At 43.9% G+C, this 24,170-nt stretch overlaps 1 protein-coding gene across 1 annotated transcript in view; it reads left to right on the plus strand.

The window, feature by feature from the left end:
* Window positions 1-28: 28 nt before the first annotated feature.
* The window catches only part of SLC38A6 (solute carrier family 38 member 6), a 77,081-nt gene continuing 52,939 nt past the window's right edge, over window positions 29-24,170 (plus strand). The window contains exons 1-5 of the mRNA XM_030213966.1: window positions 29-242; window positions 17,199-17,329; window positions 19,246-19,319; window positions 20,297-20,349; window positions 20,742-20,781. Coding sequence (XP_030069826.1) covers window positions 153-242; window positions 17,199-17,329; window positions 19,246-19,319; window positions 20,297-20,349; window positions 20,742-20,781 — 388 coding nt within the window. The 5' untranslated portion in view covers window positions 29-152. The remainder of the gene's footprint in view (window positions 243-17,198; window positions 17,330-19,245; window positions 19,320-20,296; window positions 20,350-20,741; window positions 20,782-24,170) is intronic.

The raw sequence follows: 24,170 nt of genomic DNA on the forward strand, positions 1-24,170 counted from the left end.
TATCACGTGCTGATCCCGGCCGCAGTGCAAAAACAGGAAGTAGCGGCAAGTGCAGAGTTAGAAGTTTTGTGACTTGGGATAGCTGTTGGAGAAGGCGTAGCCGCGTTTGGAGAGCTCTAGTTTGTATTGAATGTTTTGGTTCTGTAGCTATCATGCAGTCTGACGGACGGAGCATCAATAATGAGGACCTCGGGCACTTTGTGTCTGCCCAGCAGAATGAATCTGCTGCTTTGCTCGGAAATGTGAGTTGAAGACATATGTATTTTATCAGACTGGTTTAATAATAGCATTTTGTTTCATTTCAGATGAACTTATCTTAGGGTTGGTGCTATTTGTTCTGCTGTCCTGTGCAAATTAATTAATGTTACTCCTCCCCCCCCCCCCCCCAATGGATTCTAATAACGACTACTACTACTTAACACTTCGACCCGTGTGGGCTTCCCCAATATTAACTTTGAGTGTCTGAACACTTTATAGGTGGGTAGGCGTAGAGTAAGGCTACCATCTTACTCCTTTGTATTCTCTTTCATTTCTCCTCTCCTCTTCCTGTTTCTTTCTCCCAGTCAAGGGTCTTAACAGTCATCCTCATGCCATATATCTTCTGTGGGCAAGACGCAATGTGGAGAAAGAAAAGTGGTTGTATAGATGGAAAAAGATATATTTTAATATTATGATGCATGTCCACCTTGATTACCAATAGCTGTTTATGTTTGTTCCTTGCTAAATAATTGTCAACGTTTAGATTCATGAAAAGGAGAGTGTGATTGCTAGGTATGAAAAGAGTCTGCTTTTAAACATTTTACATATAAAAAATGGAACCTACTTAAACTGACACAAACTTAAAGTATCCAGTTTGCTTGAAAATAAACAAATATACAGCTTATAAATCTCTAGAATAGAAGCTCTCTAATCATAAATAATTCTAAACTAGAAAGTCAAAAACAAATATGAAAAATACTAGTTTCCTTAGCGGCAATCTAGACCAGTCAAGATGCTTGGGTTATGTACTGCTGCCAGCAGATGGAGACTGAGAACACTGACTGTGAGAATTTTATAAGACCCTTGTGCAGGTCTCAGTTTCTCAGCAGATGGTAGACGTGCAGTCCAAGCCTGTCTGGTAGGCTTGGGTGGAGGTAGCTGCGGGCCCAGGGGGATGAGTCTGGGAGTGCTGCTAACCAAAACAAAACTCAAGGTCCTTTGCCTCCGCTGGCTGTCATTGGAGGTGCTGGTCTGCAGGGGCTACTTCTTCCCCTGGGGGTGTTATACATTGAAGGCCAGTTCTCTTCAATCCCTCAAATCGCTGACCTTTCTCTTTGGGGTAGGCTGCTGGTGTGTATGCGCTTCAGCTCCAGGAGGCTGGATGATTGAGTGCTTGGTCCACAGTATGACTGCTGGACTGTGTCTTTCTTTTTTATTTATTTTTTAAACTAAAAGTTGTATTTTAGCTGCAGCAACAGGGCGAGAAGTCTGGGGATTCGTTCTCTTGATGGCACCTGTGAGGGGCTGTGTGACTGTTTGATCCCTTCCTCTTGCTTTAGTGCTGCCTGTGTTTGCGTCCGTGGCTGCAGGCTTGAATGGGGTCAAGCTGCGCTGCTGCCGCACTTGTGGTGTTGAGACCCTGGGAGTTCCATGTGGCTCTGTGGGAAGCCGAAATCTGCCACAGGTGCAGTTTGGGGGGGGGGGGGCTCCCTGCAGGAGGGCATAGTGCAGTCGGCTGATGCACAGGAGCCGGTTTTTTAGGAACCTCGACAGCGGTCCCAGTTTCAGCAGGGAACCAGGATGAAGGGCCTCTGCAGCTGATGCTGGAGGGGTCTGGGCTTGGTACTGGAGGTGAGCGTGAGGCACACCTTACAGGTGGTTCAGTTTCTCCAACACTTAAGTTGGATTATCAGTTGCACCAAGAGTCACTTGATTCCTTCCCAAACGCTCGAATATCTGGTTATTCGTTTCAACACCCAGCAGGTCTGGAGGCTAATGTCCAAGGCTTTTACAGCTTATAAATCTTTAGAATCAGAAGCCCTAATAGTAGATAATCCTAAAACTACAAAGAATAACCAGACAACAACAACAACCCCATAACTCACAAATCATACGACACTCTCACATACACACAATGCCCACTCTAAAGAACATCCATAATAACCCACCAACAATACACCAACCATAGACATCATAACACACAAATTTGACCCGGACTCAACTATCATACTTACTGACACAAGATGGACACCTACATTATGGTCAGACCACCATAAAGCAAATGTCTCTCTCTACTGGCGAAAAACACACACAAACACAATCAATAAACATGAGCGAACAACATACACCACGAGAGGAAAAATAGACCCCACAACATTCTGGCAACAGGTCTACCAGAACGAATGGTCAACAAATGCTGACACCATCCAATTTCTCCAAGAATGGGACGAGTTATGTACAACAACACTAGACAAAATCGCCCCAATCCAAACCAGAATATCACACAGGAAAAAATCAAACCCATGGTTCACCGACGAGCTGAAAAAACTTAAAACACAAGTCAGGAAACTAGAATGCGCATGAAACAAAAAAAGAGACGAACAAACACTAAATGCCTGGAAACTACTTCGGAGGAAATACAAATATACCATAAAACAGACTAAAAGACTACATTACAAAACAATAATAGGACCAAACTACAAAGACACACACAAACTCTTCTTCCTTGTGAACAAACTGTTAGACACCACACCAGTTACAAACAACAGCAAAGACATACCAGATGCTGACAACCTTGCAAAATACTTCAAGGAGAAAATTATACAACTACGACTTAAAATACCCACCAGCCCCATTGATTACGCCACACTTCTAGATTGTCTAGACCCAGAAGACGGAACATACCCAGCAGACAGAACTTGGACCGAATTCGAACTACTATCAGAAGACCTCATCTCTGAAACACTCAAAAGATTTGCCAAATCCCACTGCAAACTAGACACATGCCCAAACAACATCATGAAATCAGCTCCTCAACAATTCATAATAGACCTAACGAACCACGTAAACTTCATGCTACAAAACGGACTTTTCCCTAAAGAAAAAGGAAAAACTTTACTCACCCCAATACCCAAAGATACAAAGAAAAGCGCAAGCGAAATAACCAATTACAGACCAGTAGCATCCATACCACTAATAACCAAAATAACCGAAGGAATGGTAACTAAACAACTCACAAACTATCTAAACAAACACTCAATACTGCATGATGCCCAATCAGGATTCCGGTCGAATCACAGCACAGAAACAGTATTAATTACCCTTATGACTAAATTTAAATGAATGATTGCAACCGGCAACAATATACTCCTCCTACAATTTGACATGTCAAGTGCCTTCGACATGGTTGACCACGGAATCCCTATTACACATACTTGAATATTTTGGCATTGGAGGAAATGTCCTAAACTGGTTCAAGGGGTTCCTAACCCAGCGGTCATATCAAGTCACATCAAATTCAACCACGTCTGCTGCATGGACACCTGAATGTGGAGTACCACAAGGATCACCCCTCTCACCAACCATTTTCAACCTTATAATGATCCCCTTGGCAAAACTCCTATCAAATCATAATCTCAACCCATATATATACGCCGATGATGTAACAATATACATCCCTTTCAAACAAGACATCAAAGAAATCTCCAATGAAATCAACCAAAGTCTACACATCATGAACACCTGGGCAGACACATTTTGCTTGAAACTAAATGCAGAAAAAACTCAATGCCTGATACTCACTTCCCAGTATAACACGAATGAATTCACCGCTATAAACACACCGAAACTAAACCTTCCAATCTCGGAAACGTTAAAAATCCTTGGAGTCACTATCGACCGCCACCTAACACTCGACACTCACGCAAACAACACAACCAAAAAGATGTTCTACTGCATGTGGAAACTGAAAAGAATAAGACCATTCTTCCCAAGATCCGTCTTTCGCAGCCTAGTGCAATCCCTCGTACTCAGCCATCTGGATTACTGCAACTCACTATACGCTGGTTGCAAAGAGCAAATGCTGAGGAAACTCCAAACAGCCCAGAATACAGCAGCCAGACTCATCTTCGGAAAACCAAAATATGAAAGTGCAAAACCCTTACGAGAGAAGCTACACTGGCTCCCACTCAAGGAACGCATTACATTTAAAGCATGCACATTAGTCCACAAAATCATCCACGGTGAAGCCCCAGCCTACATGTCTGACTTAATAGACTTACCACCCAGAAATGCTAAAAGATCATCCCGAACTTTCCTCAACCTCCACTTCCCTAATTGCAAGGGCTTGAAGTACAAGGCGCTGCACGCGTCAACCTTTTCTTATATGAGCACGCAGTTCTGGAATTCACTGCCGCGCAACCTGAAAATGATCTACGAACAAGCCACCTTCCGCAAACTATTGAAGACCCATCTTTTTGAGAGAATTTACGGAAAGAACCAAAACACATAAAGCCCACACTCACTGTTCAGTAATGCATCAACACAGCCACTCTGAATTCTCATCCCCCGTAATCTCACCACACTCATACCTTTACTCACAGAAAATGTACACCAAATGCCTTCCTGCTATTATATATTGCCCCTTTTAGTTCCCGTTGTTTCCTTCCAATGTTTCACTGCTCTTTCCATTGTTATATTCCTTAATGTTACTTTGACTTTGTCTCACATAACTCCTCACAATGTAATCTATAACCGAGTTATAACAAATTGTATTTCTATTACAACTTATTGTAAGCCACACTGAGCCCGCAAAAAGGTGGGAAAATGTGGGATACAAATGCAATAAATAAAAGTTAAAAAAAAAATGAACATTTAAAAAAAGAATTACCAGTTTTAAAATCATAGTAATTAGTGCAATCTGATGTATTGCATTAAGTGGTAGGACCATAGTACTATACATTTTATTTAATATGTTCGTATACTGGTAACAGAGGGGCCCTTTTTCTTAGCAAAGTTTAACAGTTACTGTGGGTTTTACTGCACGATAGCTGTTAGTGTGGACAATCGTTACTTAGGACTACCATGCTTTAAAACCAGCCAGTGCAGTATAAAGTCCATGATGACTGGACATGGCCACCAGTGACAGTGCTGAGCCCTAGCTGTCACAACTGCCAGTAGTACAGCTAAGTGTGACTGCATTATTGGCATTCCAGTAGTGCAGTCACTGCCCTCAGTTAAGTGCTGCATGGTGACTCCCATTTCTTCCCTATCCCCTTAAAACGTATCCCAGGGGTTCCTGGTAGTCTAGTGGCTAGTTCAGCAGCCTGCAGCTCCTTGTGATCCTAGGCAAGTTACTTAACCTTCCATTGCCCCAGGTACAAAATAAGTACCTGTATAATATGTAAACTGCCTTGATTGTAGCCACAGAAAGGCGCTATGCACAATCTCACCCCCTTTCCCTAGTGTGGTAGTGCAGGAGAGATTGTTCTTGCATCCCACTGACAGCAGAGTTTCAAAGTAGTGCCTATAACCCCAGGCTAGGCCTGGGATGGGGTTCCTGGCAGGGGAGTTCTCCTTGAAGGGGTTCTGCTCTGAGTGGAGGGGGGGGGGGGAATCACAGGTAACAAAGTGCTGGAGGGGGGATTGGAAGACAGCTGCAGCACTGCTGTGGTATTTACATTTTTTAAACTGAAGGCAATGCAGGGACCTGTGTTGCATATATCAGCAGATGGTTTGTCCATGCTATGTGCCAATGAATGTAAAGTAGGCCTTTGCAGTGAATACAGGGCAGATTTTGGGCACATCACCTGCATTTAGTGCTTGGGCCTTGCACATACTGCAACTTAAATTTCATAGTTAAAATATGGTAAATGCAAAAACTTAATTGCACTTTATGGTTTATTAAGGACTGGTATATCGCCTTTCCTGCATAGCTTAACAAGGTGGTGTATAATCAATAATAGGAAAAAGAGAAGAATGCCAATCAATGATAGGAAAGGGAATAGAGAACAAAATGGCCCCATAATGTTTTTTAAAATATTGGTGACCAGAAATAGTTTTTTTTAAATTTGTACCCCACGCTTTCCCACTCATGGCAGGCTCAATGCGACTTAGGTACTTATTTGTACCTGGGGCAATGGAGGGGTTAAGTGACTTGCCCAGAGTCACAAGGAGCTGCCTGTGCCTGCAGTGGGAATCGAACCCAGTTCCCCAGGACCAAAGTCCACCACTCTAACCACTAGGCCACTCCTCCTTTGGAAGGCTTGTGTGCTTGAAGCAAAGTTACAGGTCCTAGCCCAGTTGTTAATGCATACCAGGTACATGCAGTTCTTGCTGTATTAAAATCTGGCTTGTGTGTGTGGTTCTGTGAGATTATAAATGGGAAGGACCTGTCAATCAGTGCCTTTTGCCAGGTTCATGATTATCCTGTCACCATCAGTGAGCTGGTCCATTATCGTTCCTCACAGTAACACACCTCCAAGGGAACGTTGAGGATTCGTAGTATTTGACCATTTGCAGTTTAACTGATCAAACTTCTTGGAGCATTTTCTCTAAATATTCATCCATACTTGCACACAAACTATTCTGTGGCAGGACAGCAACAGAGGGAAACAGGAAGCTGACTCAAATTGTCTCGTGTCTGTATTGGTCACAGCTGTTGTTGCTAGCTGGCTGAACTTGAAAGCATTCAGCTTTCACAGAACAGATATATCAGTTTTCACCTGTTACTATGAGCATGTGACTTTGTAAAAATTTATTTAAATAACCTTGAAATCACTACTGGAGCTTGGTTTTGGGGCAAAGCCTCTGTGTATTTTTTATTATTTTTTCAACCTTTTTGAATACATTTGCTATAATTTAATCAACTCATGCATCAGTACATTCTTACTTACATATAGAAGCATCAAATTATATCTATTTTTGCACCCAGGTAGTAATGGAAATTTACAATTTTGAGCTATTTCACAGCAAATGCACAAAATATACAGACAAGGGTAAAAATGTAGAGGTACAAGATGGCCGACCTTCCTTGGAATCTGTCACCTTATTGTCCTTCAAGATATTGCTTTAATGTCTTGCCTTAGTAGTGCCCACTGAGTGTTAAGTTTTTCTAATCTTCCCCTTATCTTTGCTACAAACTCTTCCTGTTATCTGCCTTATCTTTCTATACCATTCTGATACTGTTTTAGGTGCTATGACGATCCGCTCTGCAAACATCAAGCAACTTAACCCTCCCCCCCCCCCCTTGAATTAATACATAGGGTGACTGACTGTACATTAGCTGTGCACCTGAACTAGCTTGCTACACACACTGTAACTTAGATCAGTTCCTTATCTCTTGCTTAACTGTACAAAGAACTTGCCTTAAGTTTAGCCAACCATCAAATTATCCCAACTGACTCTGTACCACATATCTTGTTCCCATTATATATCTGCTCGTGGTCTCTCAGCTATATGGTAAGCTGTATTGTAGAAAACCTATAGCATCATATCTGTTAGTTGAATGTTCTAATGCATGCGTATTATGTGTATCATTACTATTATGCTAACATTGTATTACATCTCTGATATTTGAATTCCAGTGCTGTTAAATGTGTATGTTTTTTATACTGTTTCACGGAGTTCTATTATTAGGTTTCAATTTACTGTTTTCAGCTTTACCTCATTTATTTTATTTAGTTTATTCTTGGTTATTTTACCATTGTTATGCTGTTAACAAAATTGTAAGTTTTATGTTAAAATGTACCTGCTGTATACTGCCTTGGGTGAATCTCTTCATAAAGGCGGTTAATAAATCCCAATAAACAAAAATAAATTGTCAAGTTTTAATCTGATTACCATATCCTAATAACATTAAGGCATAGTCCTTTTTTTTTTTTTTTTTTATTCTCCTGTAAGGGCCCTGTTTACTAAAGCACTCTGTTTTGTTTTTTGTTACATCTGTACCCCGCACTTTCCCACTCATGGCAGGCTCAATGCGGCTTACATGGGGCAATGGAGGGTTAAGTGACTTGCCCAGAGTCACAAGGAGCTGCCTGTGCCTGAAGTGGGAATCGAACTCAGTTCCTCAGTTCCCCAGGACCAAAGTCCACCACCCTATCCACTAGGCCACTCTAACGTTAGAGACACCCATATAGTCCTTTGGGTGTGTTTAGCATTAGTTCGCACTAATTTTTAGTGCGTGCCTTCAGCGCGACTTAGTAAAAGGGAACCTCTGTTTCAAAAGGGTGTGATGCTAGGCAGTCCCACCACATCTGCTTGAATGTCACCCTCTCCCCACATCTTCTCCCACACAACAGAAACCCCTGATACCATACTTCAGTACAATGTTATGCTAAATCTGGAACAATATTGTATTGTCTAAATGTGTAATGCATGAGGATATTGTAGAGAGATTTTTCCCACAACTCTTTGTATTGGTTTCTAATGTAGGGTGCATCTCTCCATTTTCCTCAATACGGAAGCATTTTTTGTAACTGTTAGGGTTAAAGTTTTATACGGCTTAGCCATTGGTGATATATAGAAATATCTTATTGGAGTGCAGAAAATGTTCCAGTGTAGTGGAGAGTCTTGTATTCTGAGATTGGAGTTGAACCATTAAAAGAACTCATGAAATGAGGGAAATAGGAGCTTAATAAGAGCAGAACGATCTAAGGGTTGAAGTTGTTGCTTTAATGACACTGAGATGCTCAGGAAAATGGTATTTAGCCATAGTCAGAAAAAGGGATAGAGGGCATGAGTCTGTCAGTTGTGTCTCAAATGTCAACCATCTAGGGGAATCGGGGATGTTAAGAGTTTTGATACCAATAGATGGCTTGTGACATACAGAAAGCTAAATGATGTTTTAAAATCAGGGAGGTTGGCACCACCTTCAGTTTTAGATATTTTAAATTTTTGGAAAGCTATACATGCTGGTTTATTACACCAAAGAAATTTTTAAAATTTTCTGTAAATTTTCTTATACAAACTAGTAGAGAAGGCAAAATGAATCATCCCTAAAAATAAAATTCAGTTTAGGGGCAAGTACTATCTTAACTGCCTCCGATCTGCCCCTCCAAGACAAATAGAGTGGGGACCATTTGTCCAAAATGGACGTGGTTATGTTGAGCAAAGTGGAGGTGTTGTTGGATGGTTTTATCTACTGAGTTACTGTACCAGATACTGAGAGATTTTATTTTTTGGGGTTCCCAAGAAAATCAGAACTGCTCATCTTCCAATGTGGTATATATCATTCAGTGTAAAAAATGTAACGAAGGATGCTATATTGGAGAAACAGGCCAGATGCTTAAGACAAGATTCAATTTACATAGACATCACATGAACAATACAGCCAGTAGGGCCCCCACCCCGGTGGGACAGCACTTCACAGAACCAGGACACTGTACCAGTGATTTCACAGTGAGAATACTGAAAGGTAACTTTAAAACCATACAAGAACGTAAGACCTTTGAAGTCAGAATGATTGAATATTTTAACACCCAACAGAAAGGACTTAACAAGGACCTGGGGTTCCTAGCCCATTATAAACCATCAAGCTGTATGTCTCTGTTGATCACCCCACCCCTCACCTATCCACACCCATCCTGTTAGAATATCAATGATATGCTTTGATGTCCCCATGCATACCTCTGACCCACCCCCATCCTCCCACCCTGTCAGACTGTCATAGTAATGCTTGAATGTTTTCACTTATATACACTGTCAGCTAGCACATTTGAATATTTCCGATCTGACGAAGAAGGGCAACCTTCGAAAGCTAATCAAGAAATGTATTAAGTTATGTCCAATAAAAAAGGTATCATCTTATTTTCTTTTCCATGTTTTATTTTGTTTGATTTCTATTGATAACCAAGAAAATCAGGAAATATGTTTTTTTAAAGACACAGGGGTTAAGGGGCAGATTTGTTCCTATAGATTTTGTAATCAGAGAGCCCCAAAAAAGATTCTATGCAGGTTAATAGGGAAGGAATAGAATCTATGGTAGTGTATTCTACATTGGAAAAACAACACCAACTTGAATATTCATGAATGGTGGAACCATCTGTGTGCTATCAGGAATCATCACATTTCTAACTTTAAAAAGATATGGACACCTTTTGATTTACTTTACCAATCCAACTAACTTCTGTGTTTAATCAGTGCTACTTTTAATGCATTAATAGATATATATTCCAGGAACGATAATTAATTTTTTTCTTTTACATAAGAGTATAGGTATTGCCATACTGGAACAGACCAAAGGTCGATAAAGTCCAGCATCCTGTTTCCAACAATGACTAATCCAGCTCACAAGTACCTGGCAAGATCCCAAAAATGTACATTCCTTGTCATCAAGCAGATGAAGCCATTACGTATGGGTTGTGTCCATCAACCAGCAGGGGGAGATAGCACTCAATTTTCTACAGTGCCTCATGGCCAGCCAGCTCCACTGCCTCTTCAGTATTCTCTATCTCCCCAAGCAGGGTGGCTGCAGCTTCTTCAAGCTCCATCAAAAATCTGCCTGGGGGTGGCTCCTGGCTTGCCAGTTGTTAGCCGGGGTGTTAAAAGCTATATCAGCTTCACTTTGAAGGCACATAGGTTAGCCCTTTCCCTGCCTTACCCATGCCCCCGTGGATGTGGACATATTAGCTTGCTTTTCCCTGTCCTTTCCCACTCAGTGGATGCAGGCACATTGGTTCGCCTTTCCCTGCCTTTCCCACTCATCTGAGCCTCCGGAGTTCTTATTACCTCTGCTTTCCTCACAGCGTGAGCTGTGATACTCGGTCCGGTGAGGTAAGAGTGTTTTCTAACTCCTCCGGGGTGGGCCCGCGATCAGGGCGTTTTTGGCGCAAAACCGCCATTTTGAATTTTCCCGCCGTTTTCGGCGATGGCTGCAGAGAATGTAAAGCGCTGTTCCCGATGTGGCAAGCGCAAATCAGCAGCGGGGCTCTGTAAATCGTGCTGTACAGGTGTAAGAGCCGGCCCGAGCATGGCGAGCGATGGTTCTTCCCGCTCAGAGCTGGCAGTGGACGCCATTTTGAATTCTCCGCATGGCGCGGCCTCCGTAGAGACGGAGAGCCCTGAGCCCGGGGGGGGGGGGGGGCCTCGAATTGAGGCTATTCAGGGAGCGGCTAGCCCCGGAGGGGATCTGGGTGCCCAGGGCGAGTTTTTCTCCCCTGATTTTGTGTTGTTATTGCATAAAGCATACATGCTGAAAAGAGCTCTCCCTCAAGGGTCGTCTGAGGCCCCTTCTATTGTCCCCCCCGGTGGATTCTGGCCTGGGACTGCCCGCTGAGGCTATATTCCCTGATAATTGGCATAAAGAAAAGCATAGAAGGGCTAATTCCCCTTCAGATTGTGGTGCACCTCCTCCCCCCCGTGGTCAGGCTGTGAGGATTCGGAGAGTTCTGGCAGGCCTTCGTGGTCTGAGGAGCCAGAGTCAGGTGAAGAATTACCACAGGCTCTGGATGATCCCTCCGCGGTGAGGATTTTCCACCGTGATGAGCTGCCAGCGCTTATTTCAGATGCCCTACAGGTCCTTTCTATTGAAGAGCCTGACAGTGGCACGGCCTCCTCTGTGAATCCTAGGATGGCTAGTACCAAAAAGCCTGCTCGAGCCTTTCCTTGCATGACTCCATCCAAGAGCTTATTTCCGCTCAGTGGGCTGACCCCGAGGGACTTTTGAAAGTTTCCAGGGCTATGGGGCAATTATACCCTCTGCGTGAGGAGCATTTGGCTCGCTTTGCAATGCCTAAAGCAGATGCCCTAGTCACTGCGGTGACAAAGAGAACTACCCTCCCTGTGGAAGGAGGAGTTGCCCTGAAGGATATACAAGACCGTAGGCTGGAAGCAGCACTTAAACAGTCCTTTGAAATTGCAGGTCTTACTGTTCGGGCGTCTGCATGCAGTTGTTATGCTGCTAGAGCCTGCCTGGCGTGGTTGTAACAGGCAGTGGAACAGCCTCGGAGATGGAGTGGAGCCCTTCTCGGATGTGGCTCTGCGACTGGAGTCGGCCTTGTCCTTTTTGGCTGATGCCCTTTATGATATTGTCAGAGCTTCGGCTAAACAAATGGCACTAGCATTGGCGGCTCGCCATTTTATTTGGCTACGACATTGGGCAGCGGACATGGCCTCTAAGCAAAGGTTGGTGAAGTTGCCCTTTCAAGGCCTTCTCCTATTTGGTGAGGAGTTGGAAAAAAAATTGTTAAAGGCCTGGGAGATCCTAAACCCCAGCGCTTGCCTGAAGATAGGCCGAGGCCTTCCTCCAAGGGCCAGGCGGTCCACTCCTCTTATAGACCTCGCTTCCGTGAAGCTAGAAGGTACCGCCCGGGGCGTTCTGCTGGGTTCACTTCTCGTGCCCGTTTTTCAGCAGAGGAACTCCTTTCGCTCAGACAAGCGTTCCGCAGCCACCGGCTCTAGGCCTGGAGTTCAGGGGCGACCCTCTCAATGATGGTGCGCCGGCCCTCTCCTCGCTTCCTGTCATCGGAGGACATCTTTCCCTCTTTGCCGAGGAGTGGGCCAATATTTCCTCAGATCAGTGGGTTCTGGACCTGATCAGAGATGGCTACAGAATAGAATTCAACGCCCCAGTAAGTGACGTGTTTGTGGAGTCCCAATGCGGTTCTGCCGCCAAACGGGCGGCAGTAGAGGAGAGTTTGCAAGGTCTGATTCAGTTAGGGGCCGTGTCCCCGGTACCTCCCGCCGAACACGGCTACGGCCGATACTCCATCTACTTTGTGGTGCTGCAGAAAGGTGGGTCTTTTTGCCCTATTCTGGACTTAAAAGAATTAAACAAGTCCCTGAGAGTGCAGCATTTCCACATGGAAACCCTGCACTCCGTCATTGCTGCGGTACAGCCAGGAGAGTTTCTCACGTCTCTAGACCTGAAAGAAGCTTACTTGCACATACCAATTTGGCCCCCGCACCAGAAGTTTCTGAGGTTTGCGGTGTTGGGAAAACATTTCCAGTTCCGGGCCTTGCCTTTTGGCCTCGCCACAGCTCCCCGAACCTTTTCGAAGGTAATGGTGGTAGTAGCTGCTTTGCTCAGGCGAGAAGGTATCAGGGTTCACCCATACCTAGACAACTGGCTCATCAGAGCAGACTCTAACAGAGAGCTATCAAGCTACAGCCAGAGTGGTCTCAGTACTTCAATCTCTAGGCTGGGTCGTCAATATGGCCATAAGTCACCTGATCCCCTCGCAATCTCTAGAATATTTGGGGGCCAGGTTCGACACAGACTCGGGCTATGTATACCTACCCGAGCTAAGGCGGTACAAGCTTCAGAATCAGGTCTGTCTGCTCCTGAGGATGCCCCGCCCGCGAGCTTGGGACATTGTCCAGCTGCTGGGATCGATAACAGCCACATTGGAAGTGGTGCCCTGGGCGAGAGCGCACCTGAGACCTCTACAGTATTCCCTACTTCAAAGATGGTCTCTAGTTTCTCAGGATTATCAATGCAGACTTTCTTGGCTCCCTGCGGCCCGACTCAGCATAGAGTGGTGGCTCTCAGACAGCATGCTGCGGCGAGGAATGCCGCTGGTGCTCCCCGATTGGTGTCTAATAGTGACAGATGCCAGCCTGAAGGGCTGGGGCGCACATTGCAAGGGGAAGCATGTTGAAAGCGGTGTTTCAAGTGACCCTGGAAGGATTGGCTGTCAGAGTGATGTCGGACAACACGATAGCAGTGGCCTACGTAAATCGACAAGGCAGCACTCAGTGCAGAGCACTGGCCGCGCAGGCCGAACAGATTTGCCACTGGGCTGAGCTGCATCTTCAGTTTCTGTCGGCAGCTCACATTGCAGGTCAGAGCAACGTGCAAGCCGATTATCTAAGCAGGCATCAGATCGATCCAGCAGAATAGGAACTAGCAGACAAAGTATTCCTGCAGATATGTGCCAAATGGGGCAAGCCCATGATGGATCTTATGGCGACAAGTTCAAATGCCAAAGTCCCATGCTTCTTCAGCAGATGGAGAGATCCTCGCTCGGCAGGGTTGGATGCCTTGACTCAGCCCTGGCCTCCGGGCCTACTATATGTGTTCCCTCCGTGGCCCTTGATAGGGCGCGTGCTCCTGCGGATTCAGCTGCACCCAGGAGAAGTGGTCCTCATCGCCCCGGATTGGCCCAAGAGGCCTTGGTATGCGGACCTCCGACAGATGCTAGTGGAGGCTCCCCTTCCTTTACCTCTGGTACCGAACCTGTTGTCGCAGGGCCCGGTAGCCATGGAGGACGCCTGCCGCTTTGGTCTTATGGCATGGCGATTGAGAGTGCGCAATTGAGGGACAAAGGCTATTCAAACACAGTCATTTCCACTCTCCTGCAGGCCCGCAAGCGTTCCACTTCCGTGGCTTATGCCAGGATTTGGCGCCAGTTTGAGTCTTGGTGTGCTTCAAAAATGATCACACCCATGCAGGCTCCTGTCTCGCCAATTCTGGACTTTTTGCAGGATGGTGTACAAATAGGCTTGGCCTATAATTCCCTGCGGGTGGAAGTGGCAGCGTTGGCCTCCCTTTGTGGTAAGGTTGAAGGCGTGTCTTTAGCTGCTCATCCAGATGTGGCACGGTTTCTTAGTGGGGTGCTTCGGCTCCGGCCTTCCGTGCGAGCACCCTGTCCAGCTTTTAACCTGGGGCTAGTTTTGAAGGCCCTGCAGGCTTCTCCTTTTGAGCCGCTTCGGCGAGCATCGGAGAAAGATTTGACACTAAAGGCCGTTTTTCTTGTGGCCATTTCTTCGGTGAGGCGGGTGTCGGACTCCAGGCGCTGTCCTGTAGAGACCCATTTCTGCAATTCTCAGAGTCCGGGGTCACGGTTCGGACCGTGCCTTCCTTCATGCCTAAGGTGGTTTCAGCGTTTCACCTAAACCAACCTATTTTTTTGCCCTCCTTTGATAAGGAGGAGTTTCCAGAATCTTTTGGGCAGTTGCACCTGTTGGATGTGCGCAGGACTCTGCTGCAGTATCTGCGAGTTACTATCTCTTTCAGGATCTATGATCATCTGTTTGTTTTGCTATCAGGTCCTTGCAAAGGGTCTCCAGCGTCTAAAGCCACTATTGCCCGCTGGCTCAAAGAAACTATCTTTTCAGCTTATCTGCTTGCCGGCCGGTCTCCGCCTGTAGCCTTTAAGGCGCATTCTACCAGAGCGATTTCTTCCTCTTGGGCTGAAACTGGAGCACTCTCTCGTCAAGAGATATGCAGTGCAGCAACATGGGCTTCTAAGCTCTCTTTTGCCTAACATTACAGGCTGGATGTGGCTGCTAGGAGGGACGCGCGTTTTGGAGCACAAGTGCTAGCGCATGGTGTGACCTGTTCCCACCCTATATAGGGATTGCTTTGTTACATCCCATACGTAATGGCTTCATCTGCTTGATGACAAGGAAGGGAAAATTAGGTTCTTACCTTGGTAATTTTCTTTCCTTTAGTCATAGCAGATGAAGCCATGAACCCTCCCTGTATGATTGTCTGTATGCTGTGACTCTGTTTCAGGTTCTGTTCTTGTTTCCTGAAGTTCCTTCCTTGGGAGAAAGTTGGAAAATAGTCTTCAGGATTCATGTTCACTTATAGGAGGATGAGTCCATTCCCTCCAGTTTATGTTTTGGAGGATGAGTTTATTCCCTCCAGGAGGTTGCGTGTATCCCCTCCAGTTATACAATAAGGAGGACGAGTTTATTCCCTCCAGGAGGATGTGTTCATTCCCTCCTTTTGAGTTCATGCCCTTGTTAAGGGGCCATCGTTCACTGTGAGGAAAGTTCATGTTATTCCCATTGCAGTTTGCCATACTGCTTTGGAAGCTTCAAATACTGAAGAGGCAGTGGAGCTGGCTGGCCATGAGGCACTGTGAAAGTTGTGTGCTCTCTATCTCCCCTGCTGGTTGATGGACACAACCCATACATAATGGCTTCATCTGCTATGACTAAAGGAAAGAAAATTACCAAGGTAGGAACCTAATTTTCCCATATATTTTATGCTGCTTATCCTAGAAATAAGCAATAGATTTTACCCAAGTCCATTTTAATAATGGTCTAGGGACTTTTCCGTTGGGAAGCCATCCAAATCTTTTTTTAAACCCCACTAAACTAACTGCTTTTACTGCATGCTCTGGCAACGAATTTCAGAGTTTAATTACACAAGTGAAGAAAAGTTTTCTCAGATTCGTTTTAAATTTACTATTTAGTAGCTACGTTGCGTGCCCCCCCAGTCCTATTTTTGGATAGAGTAAACAAGCGATTCACTTCCACTCCACTCATTATTTTATAGACCTCTATCATATCTCCCCTCAGCCATCTCTTCTCCAAGCTTAAGAGCCCTAGCCACTTTAGCCTTTCCTCATAGGGAAGTCGTCCCATCCCCTTTATCATTTTCGTAGCCCGTCTCTGTACTTTTTCTAATTCTACTATATTTTTTTTGAGATGTGGTGACCAGAATTGAACACAATATTCGAGGTGCAGTCACACCATGGAACAATACAAAGGCATTTTAACAGCCTCATCTTTGTTTTCCATTCCTTTCCTAATAATGCCTAGCATATTTTAATCAGTAATCTGTATGTGCTTCACTTGCTATAGCTATTGTTGCTTGATTGATTATTCATGACTTTTATGTTATGTTTGGATATAAAGTTTAATATTACTTGAAAAAGCATTTCCATGTAACTTTGAGTGGCCCCCTAGCCTTTGTACGTTTTGAAAGAGTAAAAATCGATTCACTTCTACTTGTTCTACGCCATTCAGTGCTTTTGTATACCTCAATCATATCTCCCCCTTAGTCATCTTTTTTTTCTTTTTTTTTTTTTCCAAGCTGAAGAGCGCTAAACTCCTTTAGCCTTTCCTCATATGAGAGGAGTTCCATCCCCTTTATCACAACTTTCAATTAAGAGTAAAACAAAAATTATTCTTGTCTAAAAGCAATAAACCATTTCCTCTTCTCCTCACTCTTGTTTTAGAAAAGTAAAAGGTTTCACAACAATCAGTTTGTTGATGGAAAATGTGGAACTCAGTAATGTTACCCTGACCCTGGAACAGTTACCCGACTCCATTGTTAGGACAACTGCAGCTCCTTGTGACTCTGGGCAAGTCACTTAACCCTCAATTGCCGCGTGTACAAAATAAGCACCTATATATAATATATGTAAACCACTTTGATTGTAACCACAGAGAGGCTATATATCAAATCCCATCTCCTTCCCTTCCCTTTCCTTTTCTTTCATGCAGCAAGACTGCCTGAATGGGTATTCTGGTTATTATTGCAGGGCTCTCGAAGGCGGGAATCTTCAGGTACCTCCTTTGGCTTTTCGGTGTTTAATTTAATTAATGCTATCATGGGAAGCGGAATCCTTGGTTTATCTTATGCAATGGCCACCACTGGGATAATCGGATTTAGGTAAGTTCTTTTTATGGTAAATGAAATCCTTTTTAAAGTGACTGTAAGATACTGTAGTTTTGTTTCTTTCTGTGCTAGATACAGAATGGTCAAGCCACCTTTTTGTAGTTTTTTTTTTCTCTCTCTCTCTCTCTCTGCTTTCGAGTGTAGGATTGTGCAGGTGCTGCAGAAAGATGTAATGCCATTGCTAGCCTAGTGGTTAGTGCAGTGGACTTTGATCCTGGGGAACTGAGTTTGATTCCCACTGCAGCTCCTTGTGACTGTGGGCAAGTCACTTAACCCTCCATTGCCCCTGATACAAGATAAGTACTTGAATATATGTAAACCACTTTGAATGTAGTTGCAAAAACCTCAGAAAGGTGGTATATCAAGTCCCATTTCCCTTTCCCTATTTGAGATTGTACATGGAATGTTGCTACTATTGGAGATTCTACATGGAATGTTGCTATTCCATGCAGAAGCCTGCCCTTGTAGAGCAGCACGGCTGCGCAGGCTTCTGTTTCTGTGACAGAAACAGAAGCCTGCGCAGCCGTGTTGCTGATCTGCAAGGGCAGGCTTCTACATGGAATGTTGCTAGTGGAGGAGTAGCCTAGTGGTTAGTGCAGTGGACTTTGATCCTGGGGAACTGAGTTTGATTCCCACTGCAGCTCCTTGTGACTGTGGGCAAGTCACTTAACCCTCCATTGCCCCTGATACAAGATAAGTACTTGAATATATGTAAACCACTTTGAATGTAGTTGCAAAAACCTCAGAAAGGTGGTATATCAAGTCCCATTTCCCTTTCCCTATTTGAGATTGTACATGGAATGTTGCTACTATTGGAGATTCTACATGGAATGTTGCTATTCCATGCAGAAGCCTGCCCTTGTAGAGCAGCACGGCTGCGCAGGCTTCTGTTTCTGTGACAGAAACAGAAGCCTGCGCAGCCGTGTTGCTGATCTGCAAGGGCAGGCTTCTACATGGAATGTTGCTAGTGGAGGAGTAGCCTAGTGGTTAGTGCAGTGGACTTTGATCCTGGGGAACTGAGTTCGATTCCCACTGCAGTTCCTTGTGACTCTGGGCAAGTCACTTAACCCTCCATTGCCCCTGATACAAGATAAGTACTTGAATATATGTAAACCACTTTGAATGTAGTTGCAAAAACCTCAGAAAGGTGGTATATCAAGTCCCATTTCCCTTTCCCTATTTGAGATTGTACATGGAATGTTGCTACTATTGGAGATTCTACATGGAATGTTGCTATTCCATGTAGAAGCCTGCCCTTGCAGATCAGCAACACGGCTGCGCAGGCTTCTGTTTCTGTCACAGAAACAGAAGCCTGCGCAGCCGTGTTGCTGATCTGCAAGGGCAGGCTTCTACATGGAATGTTGCTAGTGGAGGAGTAGCCTAGTGGTTAGTGCAGTGGACTTTGATCCTGGGGAACTGAGTTTGATTCCCACTGCAGTTCCTTGTGACTCTGGGCAAGTCACTTAAGCCTCCATTGCCCCTGGTACAAAATAAGTACCTGAATATATGTAAACCGCTTTGAATGTAGTTGCAAAACCTCAGAAAGGCGGTATATCAAGTCCCATTTCCATTGCTGTGTTGGTACATTTAAATATCAAGGTTGGTGCAGATGGAGTACAGCTCTCAAAAGCTCATCACACTTTTTCTGGACCAACCTAATACACTGATCTCCTCCTGCACTTTGTTTGTTGACCTAATTGTAGCCCGAGCACTTTCCTTCATCCTCTTGGCTTTTTAGCATTGGGCTATGCAAAGGTGAGGATGATGTTAGAGTAAATAACCAAGATGAGTCAGTAGGCTTGTGAAGGGTGATCTGCTGATTATGGTCATGCAGGAAGAAAAGGGGATGTTCACATTGAAATGTTCTCTTCTAGACCATTCCCTAATAGCTTTAATATTTTATTTTTTAGTATTCTGCTGCTGATTGTTGCTTGTCTGGCTTCTTATTCCATCTACCTCCTGCTGCTCCTGTGCGTTCAAACTGGTACGTGGAAAAGTTTTACAACTGCTCTCTGATGGCTTTCACACAGTAATGTCTCAAAGATATGACCTGGCAGTAGTACATTTTGCTAAATTCTTATACCTGAAGAAGGGGCCTGTGTGGTTTGGAAAGCTTATACACTACATCAGCGTTGTTGATCCAATAGAAGGTAGTATAGTATAGAATCCAGTTTTCATCAGAAACTTGGCTCCTGGCATGCATTTGTTTTGTGAGCAAATTGTTTTGTATAAAATGGGGAGGGTAATATAGCATACACAGAAAGTATACAAACAGCAACACTGGGCCTTCAAGACTGGGACAATTAAAGAAAAACAAAATTGTATATGAATAGTAAAAACACAGTGTAGTAATCGTTATGTGACATATTTTTAACTCCAATTATTTATTTGTGGGATGCTATTTATGTTTTAACGTATTTATTGTTGTTATTGTTTTCATGATTATTATCCCTATTCTTAATAAGCAGCCAAGTTTGCACCTCTCTCTTCTACTACACTGTGTTTTTACTATTCATATACAATTTTGTTTTTCTCTCTTTTATTGTTATACAGTGTTTACTTAAGCAATCTAAATGTTCAAAATAACTTGTTTTTGTTTACCTGTATTTATGTGGTTTTTATTTTTGCATTCTATTGTCAGACCCCTGAAGCAGGTGCTGTTTTGCGCCGAAACACGGGTCATCAATAAAGAACTTTAATTGTCCCAGTCTTGAAGGCCCAGTGTTGCTTTTTTTGGTTTGTATAAAATGGACCATTAGACCTTGTCTAAGCTGGTTTTGTTCCCTTCCATTTTTAGTTCTGTACCAGACTGTATAAATGAGCATTTCTATTTCCATGCTGAAGCCAATGCACAGGCCCCCAGAGTCACATTTTAGCTTTTATGTGACAAAATTTTTAATCCTGTGTTATTTATTGAATAAGTTTGTTACAAATATCTCTCTCTTATTTTTCTGTGCATAGCCGTCACATCTTACGAAGATATTGGTCTGTTTGCATTTGGATCACCTGGAAAGGTACATTGCCTGCCTTCCAATTTGCCACTGATTTTACTTCTCTGTGGTTTAATCTTCTAATTCTCAACAAGGTTATGTATAGACTTGCTGGACCTGGCACTTTAATACAGTGGGAGTGAAGCGGACTTTGATCCCGTTTGATTCCCACTGCAGCTCCTTGTGACTCTGGGCAAGTCATCTTAACCCTCCATTGCCCTAGGTACAAAATAAGTACCTGTATGCTTTGTAACCACAGAAAGGCAGTATATCAAGTCCCACCCCCTTCCCCTTAGAATGCAAGTCATTTTGGGGGCATAGTACATTAAAACAAAATTAGTATACATCTTGTAACTATTTATTTTAGAAAGAAGCATGAGACAATACATTTTGTTCTTTCCATGCTTGTCTCCTAGATCCTTGTGGCAAGCACCATCTTAATCCAGAATGTTGGAGGTAAGGAGCTTTCCTTTTTTAGTAAGTTATGTATGTACACATAGTCGCCAGCATTATGCTGCAGCAGTTCACCAAATTTGTTGTTTGAACTATGTCAGCTATTTTTCAGACCAGACTTTACCCCTCTGTTTACTAAGCCACGTGGCAATGTTGACACAGCCCATTCAAAGTGAATGGGCTGTGTTGGCATTAAAGCACAACAGCTGCTAGCTTGGCTTACTAAGTGTGTTAAAAGAGAGTGCTGATTATTCACTGGTATCTGAGTAAAGGAAAACTGTACCCCTAGTATATCTGAATCCCATCCTTTTTGGTTCTTCGTCTGGGCAACAAGTTGTTTGACAAAAGTTGACCAGTTTTTGCAGGAAAAAAAAATCCCGGTTTGTCTGGGTAGCTCTTCGGAATTTGGCCAAACAAATTGAAAATTGGCATTTATCAGATTGTATGGTCGTGCCTATTTTATCCTCACAGAAATGAGATCTGTATTTCATGGAATTAAAAATCTGATCTTTCATGATCTGGGCTAAGTATCTAAAATGGTTCATGTTTTCTTCTGTATTTTTTGTTTGATTGAATACAAAATCTCTAAAGAAATTTAGATCTTTGAAGGCATCTGCTATTTGATTTGATTTATTGACCTGATTACTGCTTAATACAATATAGTGTTAAAGCGTTTTAAAATTATATATATGTAATCATAACAACGTATAACACAATCATAATTAAATTCCAATAACAATTCTTTAATAAATTAGGTAAATTAAAATTACAAAAAAGAAATGTTGACCCTCAAATTATAATTATTTCCAATTAACCAGATTTTTAACGCTTTATGAAATGCACAGTAACTGGTGATACTATGGAAGTTCAGTAGGTAACTTAGAGGCATATTTTCAAAGCACTTTGGGAGGCTAAGTTCCATAGGTTTCTATGGAACTTTGGGAGGCTAAGTGCTTTGAAAATGAGCCTCATAGTCTATTATGGCAGATAAAGACCTGTACGGTTCATCCAGTCTGCCCTACAAGATAACCTTATTATACATGGTATGTGATACTTTATATGTATACCTGAGTTTGATTTGTCCTTGTCATTTTCAAGGCACAGATCGTAGAAGTCTGACCAGCACTGTTCTTGTATTAAAATTTGTGAAATTAACATTGATGCCCCTTAAAATTTACACTCCGGCCCATCCATATCTATTCAGTCACGATCAGGGCATAGACAGTGGAAGTCTGCCCAGCACTGGTTTTGCTTCCTAATTACTGGAGTTGTCACCCAGTGTCTGCTAAAATTCCATGGATCCGTTCCTTCTAAACAGGATTCCTTTGTGTTTATCCCACGCATGTTTGAATTCCATTACCATTTTCATCTCCACCACCTCCCGCAGGAGGGCATTCCATGTATCCACACCACCCTCTCTGTGAAAAAATACTTCCTGACATTACTCCTGAGTCTTCCCCCCACCCCCCCCCCCTTCAACCTCTATTCATCTTCTCCAGGTCTACTGCCTTCCCAACTCCAGAAAAGGTTTTTTTGCGGATTAATACCTTTCAAATATTTGAACATCTGTATCTTGTCACCCCTGTTTCTATTACGTACCACAGATTAATTCAGAGATGAGTGGGTTATGTCCCCCTACCAGCAGATGGAGAGAGAGCACCAGAGCTCTGCCATAAAGGATACTGTGCAGCAGCCTCGCTTTCAATATTCTCTCTGTCTCATCTATCTCAGCAGGTGGACAGACGTATCCTGTGCAGCTGTCAGGATGGTGCTTGCTTCTGGCCTGTTCCTTCAGGTCTAGTTGAGCTGGGGGTCTTGGCTTTCTCTGTCTGCCTGTTGGGGGTACATCTGGTGGGGCTAGGTCCCCCCCCCCCCCCTCACCATTTACCCGCCTTTCTGGTTCCAGTCTGGCTATGCTCGTCCATTCACCCTGGAAGTTTGCTCTCCTGCCTCTTAAAAAAACAAAACAGAAAAAAAACCTGCAGAGCAAAGTTTGCCAGTGAATGTCTGGGTGTGCTGGGCAGTAGCTCTTCTGTTGCCCTGTCTATGTATTCCACATCTTTCCTAAAATTGTAAGTGCTTTTACTCTGAAAGTCTAGCCTGTGGAACAGTCAGTGATTGCTCTCGGTATTCCCGATTAGCAGTTTCAGGACCTTGTCCCATCCTTATTGTTGACTACAATCAGCTTCCCTTCTTTGCTTTTGCCCCAGGTTCTTCCCCAGGAGCGGTGGAGGGGACATGGCGAGTATTTGTCTTTGTTCATGAGATTGGCAGGGCATTGTGCTGGCATTCAGTTTGCTTCCAGGACTAGCATCTGCTTTCTTTACACTGCAGCTTACTTTTCTCCCTGATGGCATTCTGATCCTCTAGGGGACTGTTGTCTGGTCTGTTCTTGGATTGGGTATGTATCCTTGGGGGCTGTCAGGTCTGTCATCTTAGCGTCATTCTGGATGATCTGCCATCCTGTCTCTGGGTTGACATCCTGTTTTCTTACAGAATGGACATCCTGTCTTCTGGCAGGACTGTTGCCATCTTATGTTCAGAATTCACAACTGTTGGCATCTTCTGTTCTTTCAGAATGGACATCCAGCTCCCTGGCAGGACTGTTGCCATCTTATGTTCGTTCAGAATAGACATCCTGTCCCCTGGTAGGACTGTTCAGAATAGACATCCTGTCACCTGGTAGAACTGTTGCCGTCTTATGTTCATTCAGAATGGATTTCCTGTACTCTCACAGAGCTGCCATCTGGTCTCTCATAGGGCAGGCATGTTGCCTCATTAACGACTGGCATGTTACCTCTTACAGGTCTGGCATACTGGGTTTTTTTTTTCCAGGTAGGTCATTCTGTTCCTCTGCGTGTTTGACTCATCGCCTTACAAAGTCTGAGGAGTATCCTAGTGATCAGTCCAGTGGACTGTCGTCCGTGACACCCAGGTTCAGTTCCCACTCCTATCCTATTATCCTGCATCCTATCAGGGCTGACATCTGGTCTTTGATAGCATTGGCATCTGGTTTATTCTGTGGCTGGTATCCAGTTTCTTCCAAGGGTGTCATTTGCTACTTTTATGGACCTATCATCTGGCAAACCCTTTAAAATCCTCTTCCATTGTGGCACTGTCCTTCAGGTCAGGCATTTGGATCTCAGGTGGGTAGCCCTTATGTTCCCTTGGGGAGATACCAGGGTGCCTTTTGGGTCTGACATCTTGCCTTTTGTTTTACAGGACTTGCGTTTTCCTTCTTTTTAGGCCTGGCATTTTTCTCCAGAGGAACCTTTTTCTCTTGCCCAGTCTGGCCTCTTTATTTTTCTCTTACTCAGACTGGGGAAGGCCTCTGGCCTTTCTAAGCAGGACGGTGTCCTTTGTGGTCACAGTATATTTGTCTCAGCTATCAG

Source organism: Microcaecilia unicolor, chromosome 9 (genome assembly GCF_901765095.1).
Source record: "Microcaecilia unicolor chromosome 9, aMicUni1.1, whole genome shotgun sequence".
In the NCBI taxonomy this organism is placed as follows: domain Eukaryota; kingdom Metazoa; phylum Chordata; class Amphibia; order Gymnophiona; family Siphonopidae; genus Microcaecilia; species Microcaecilia unicolor.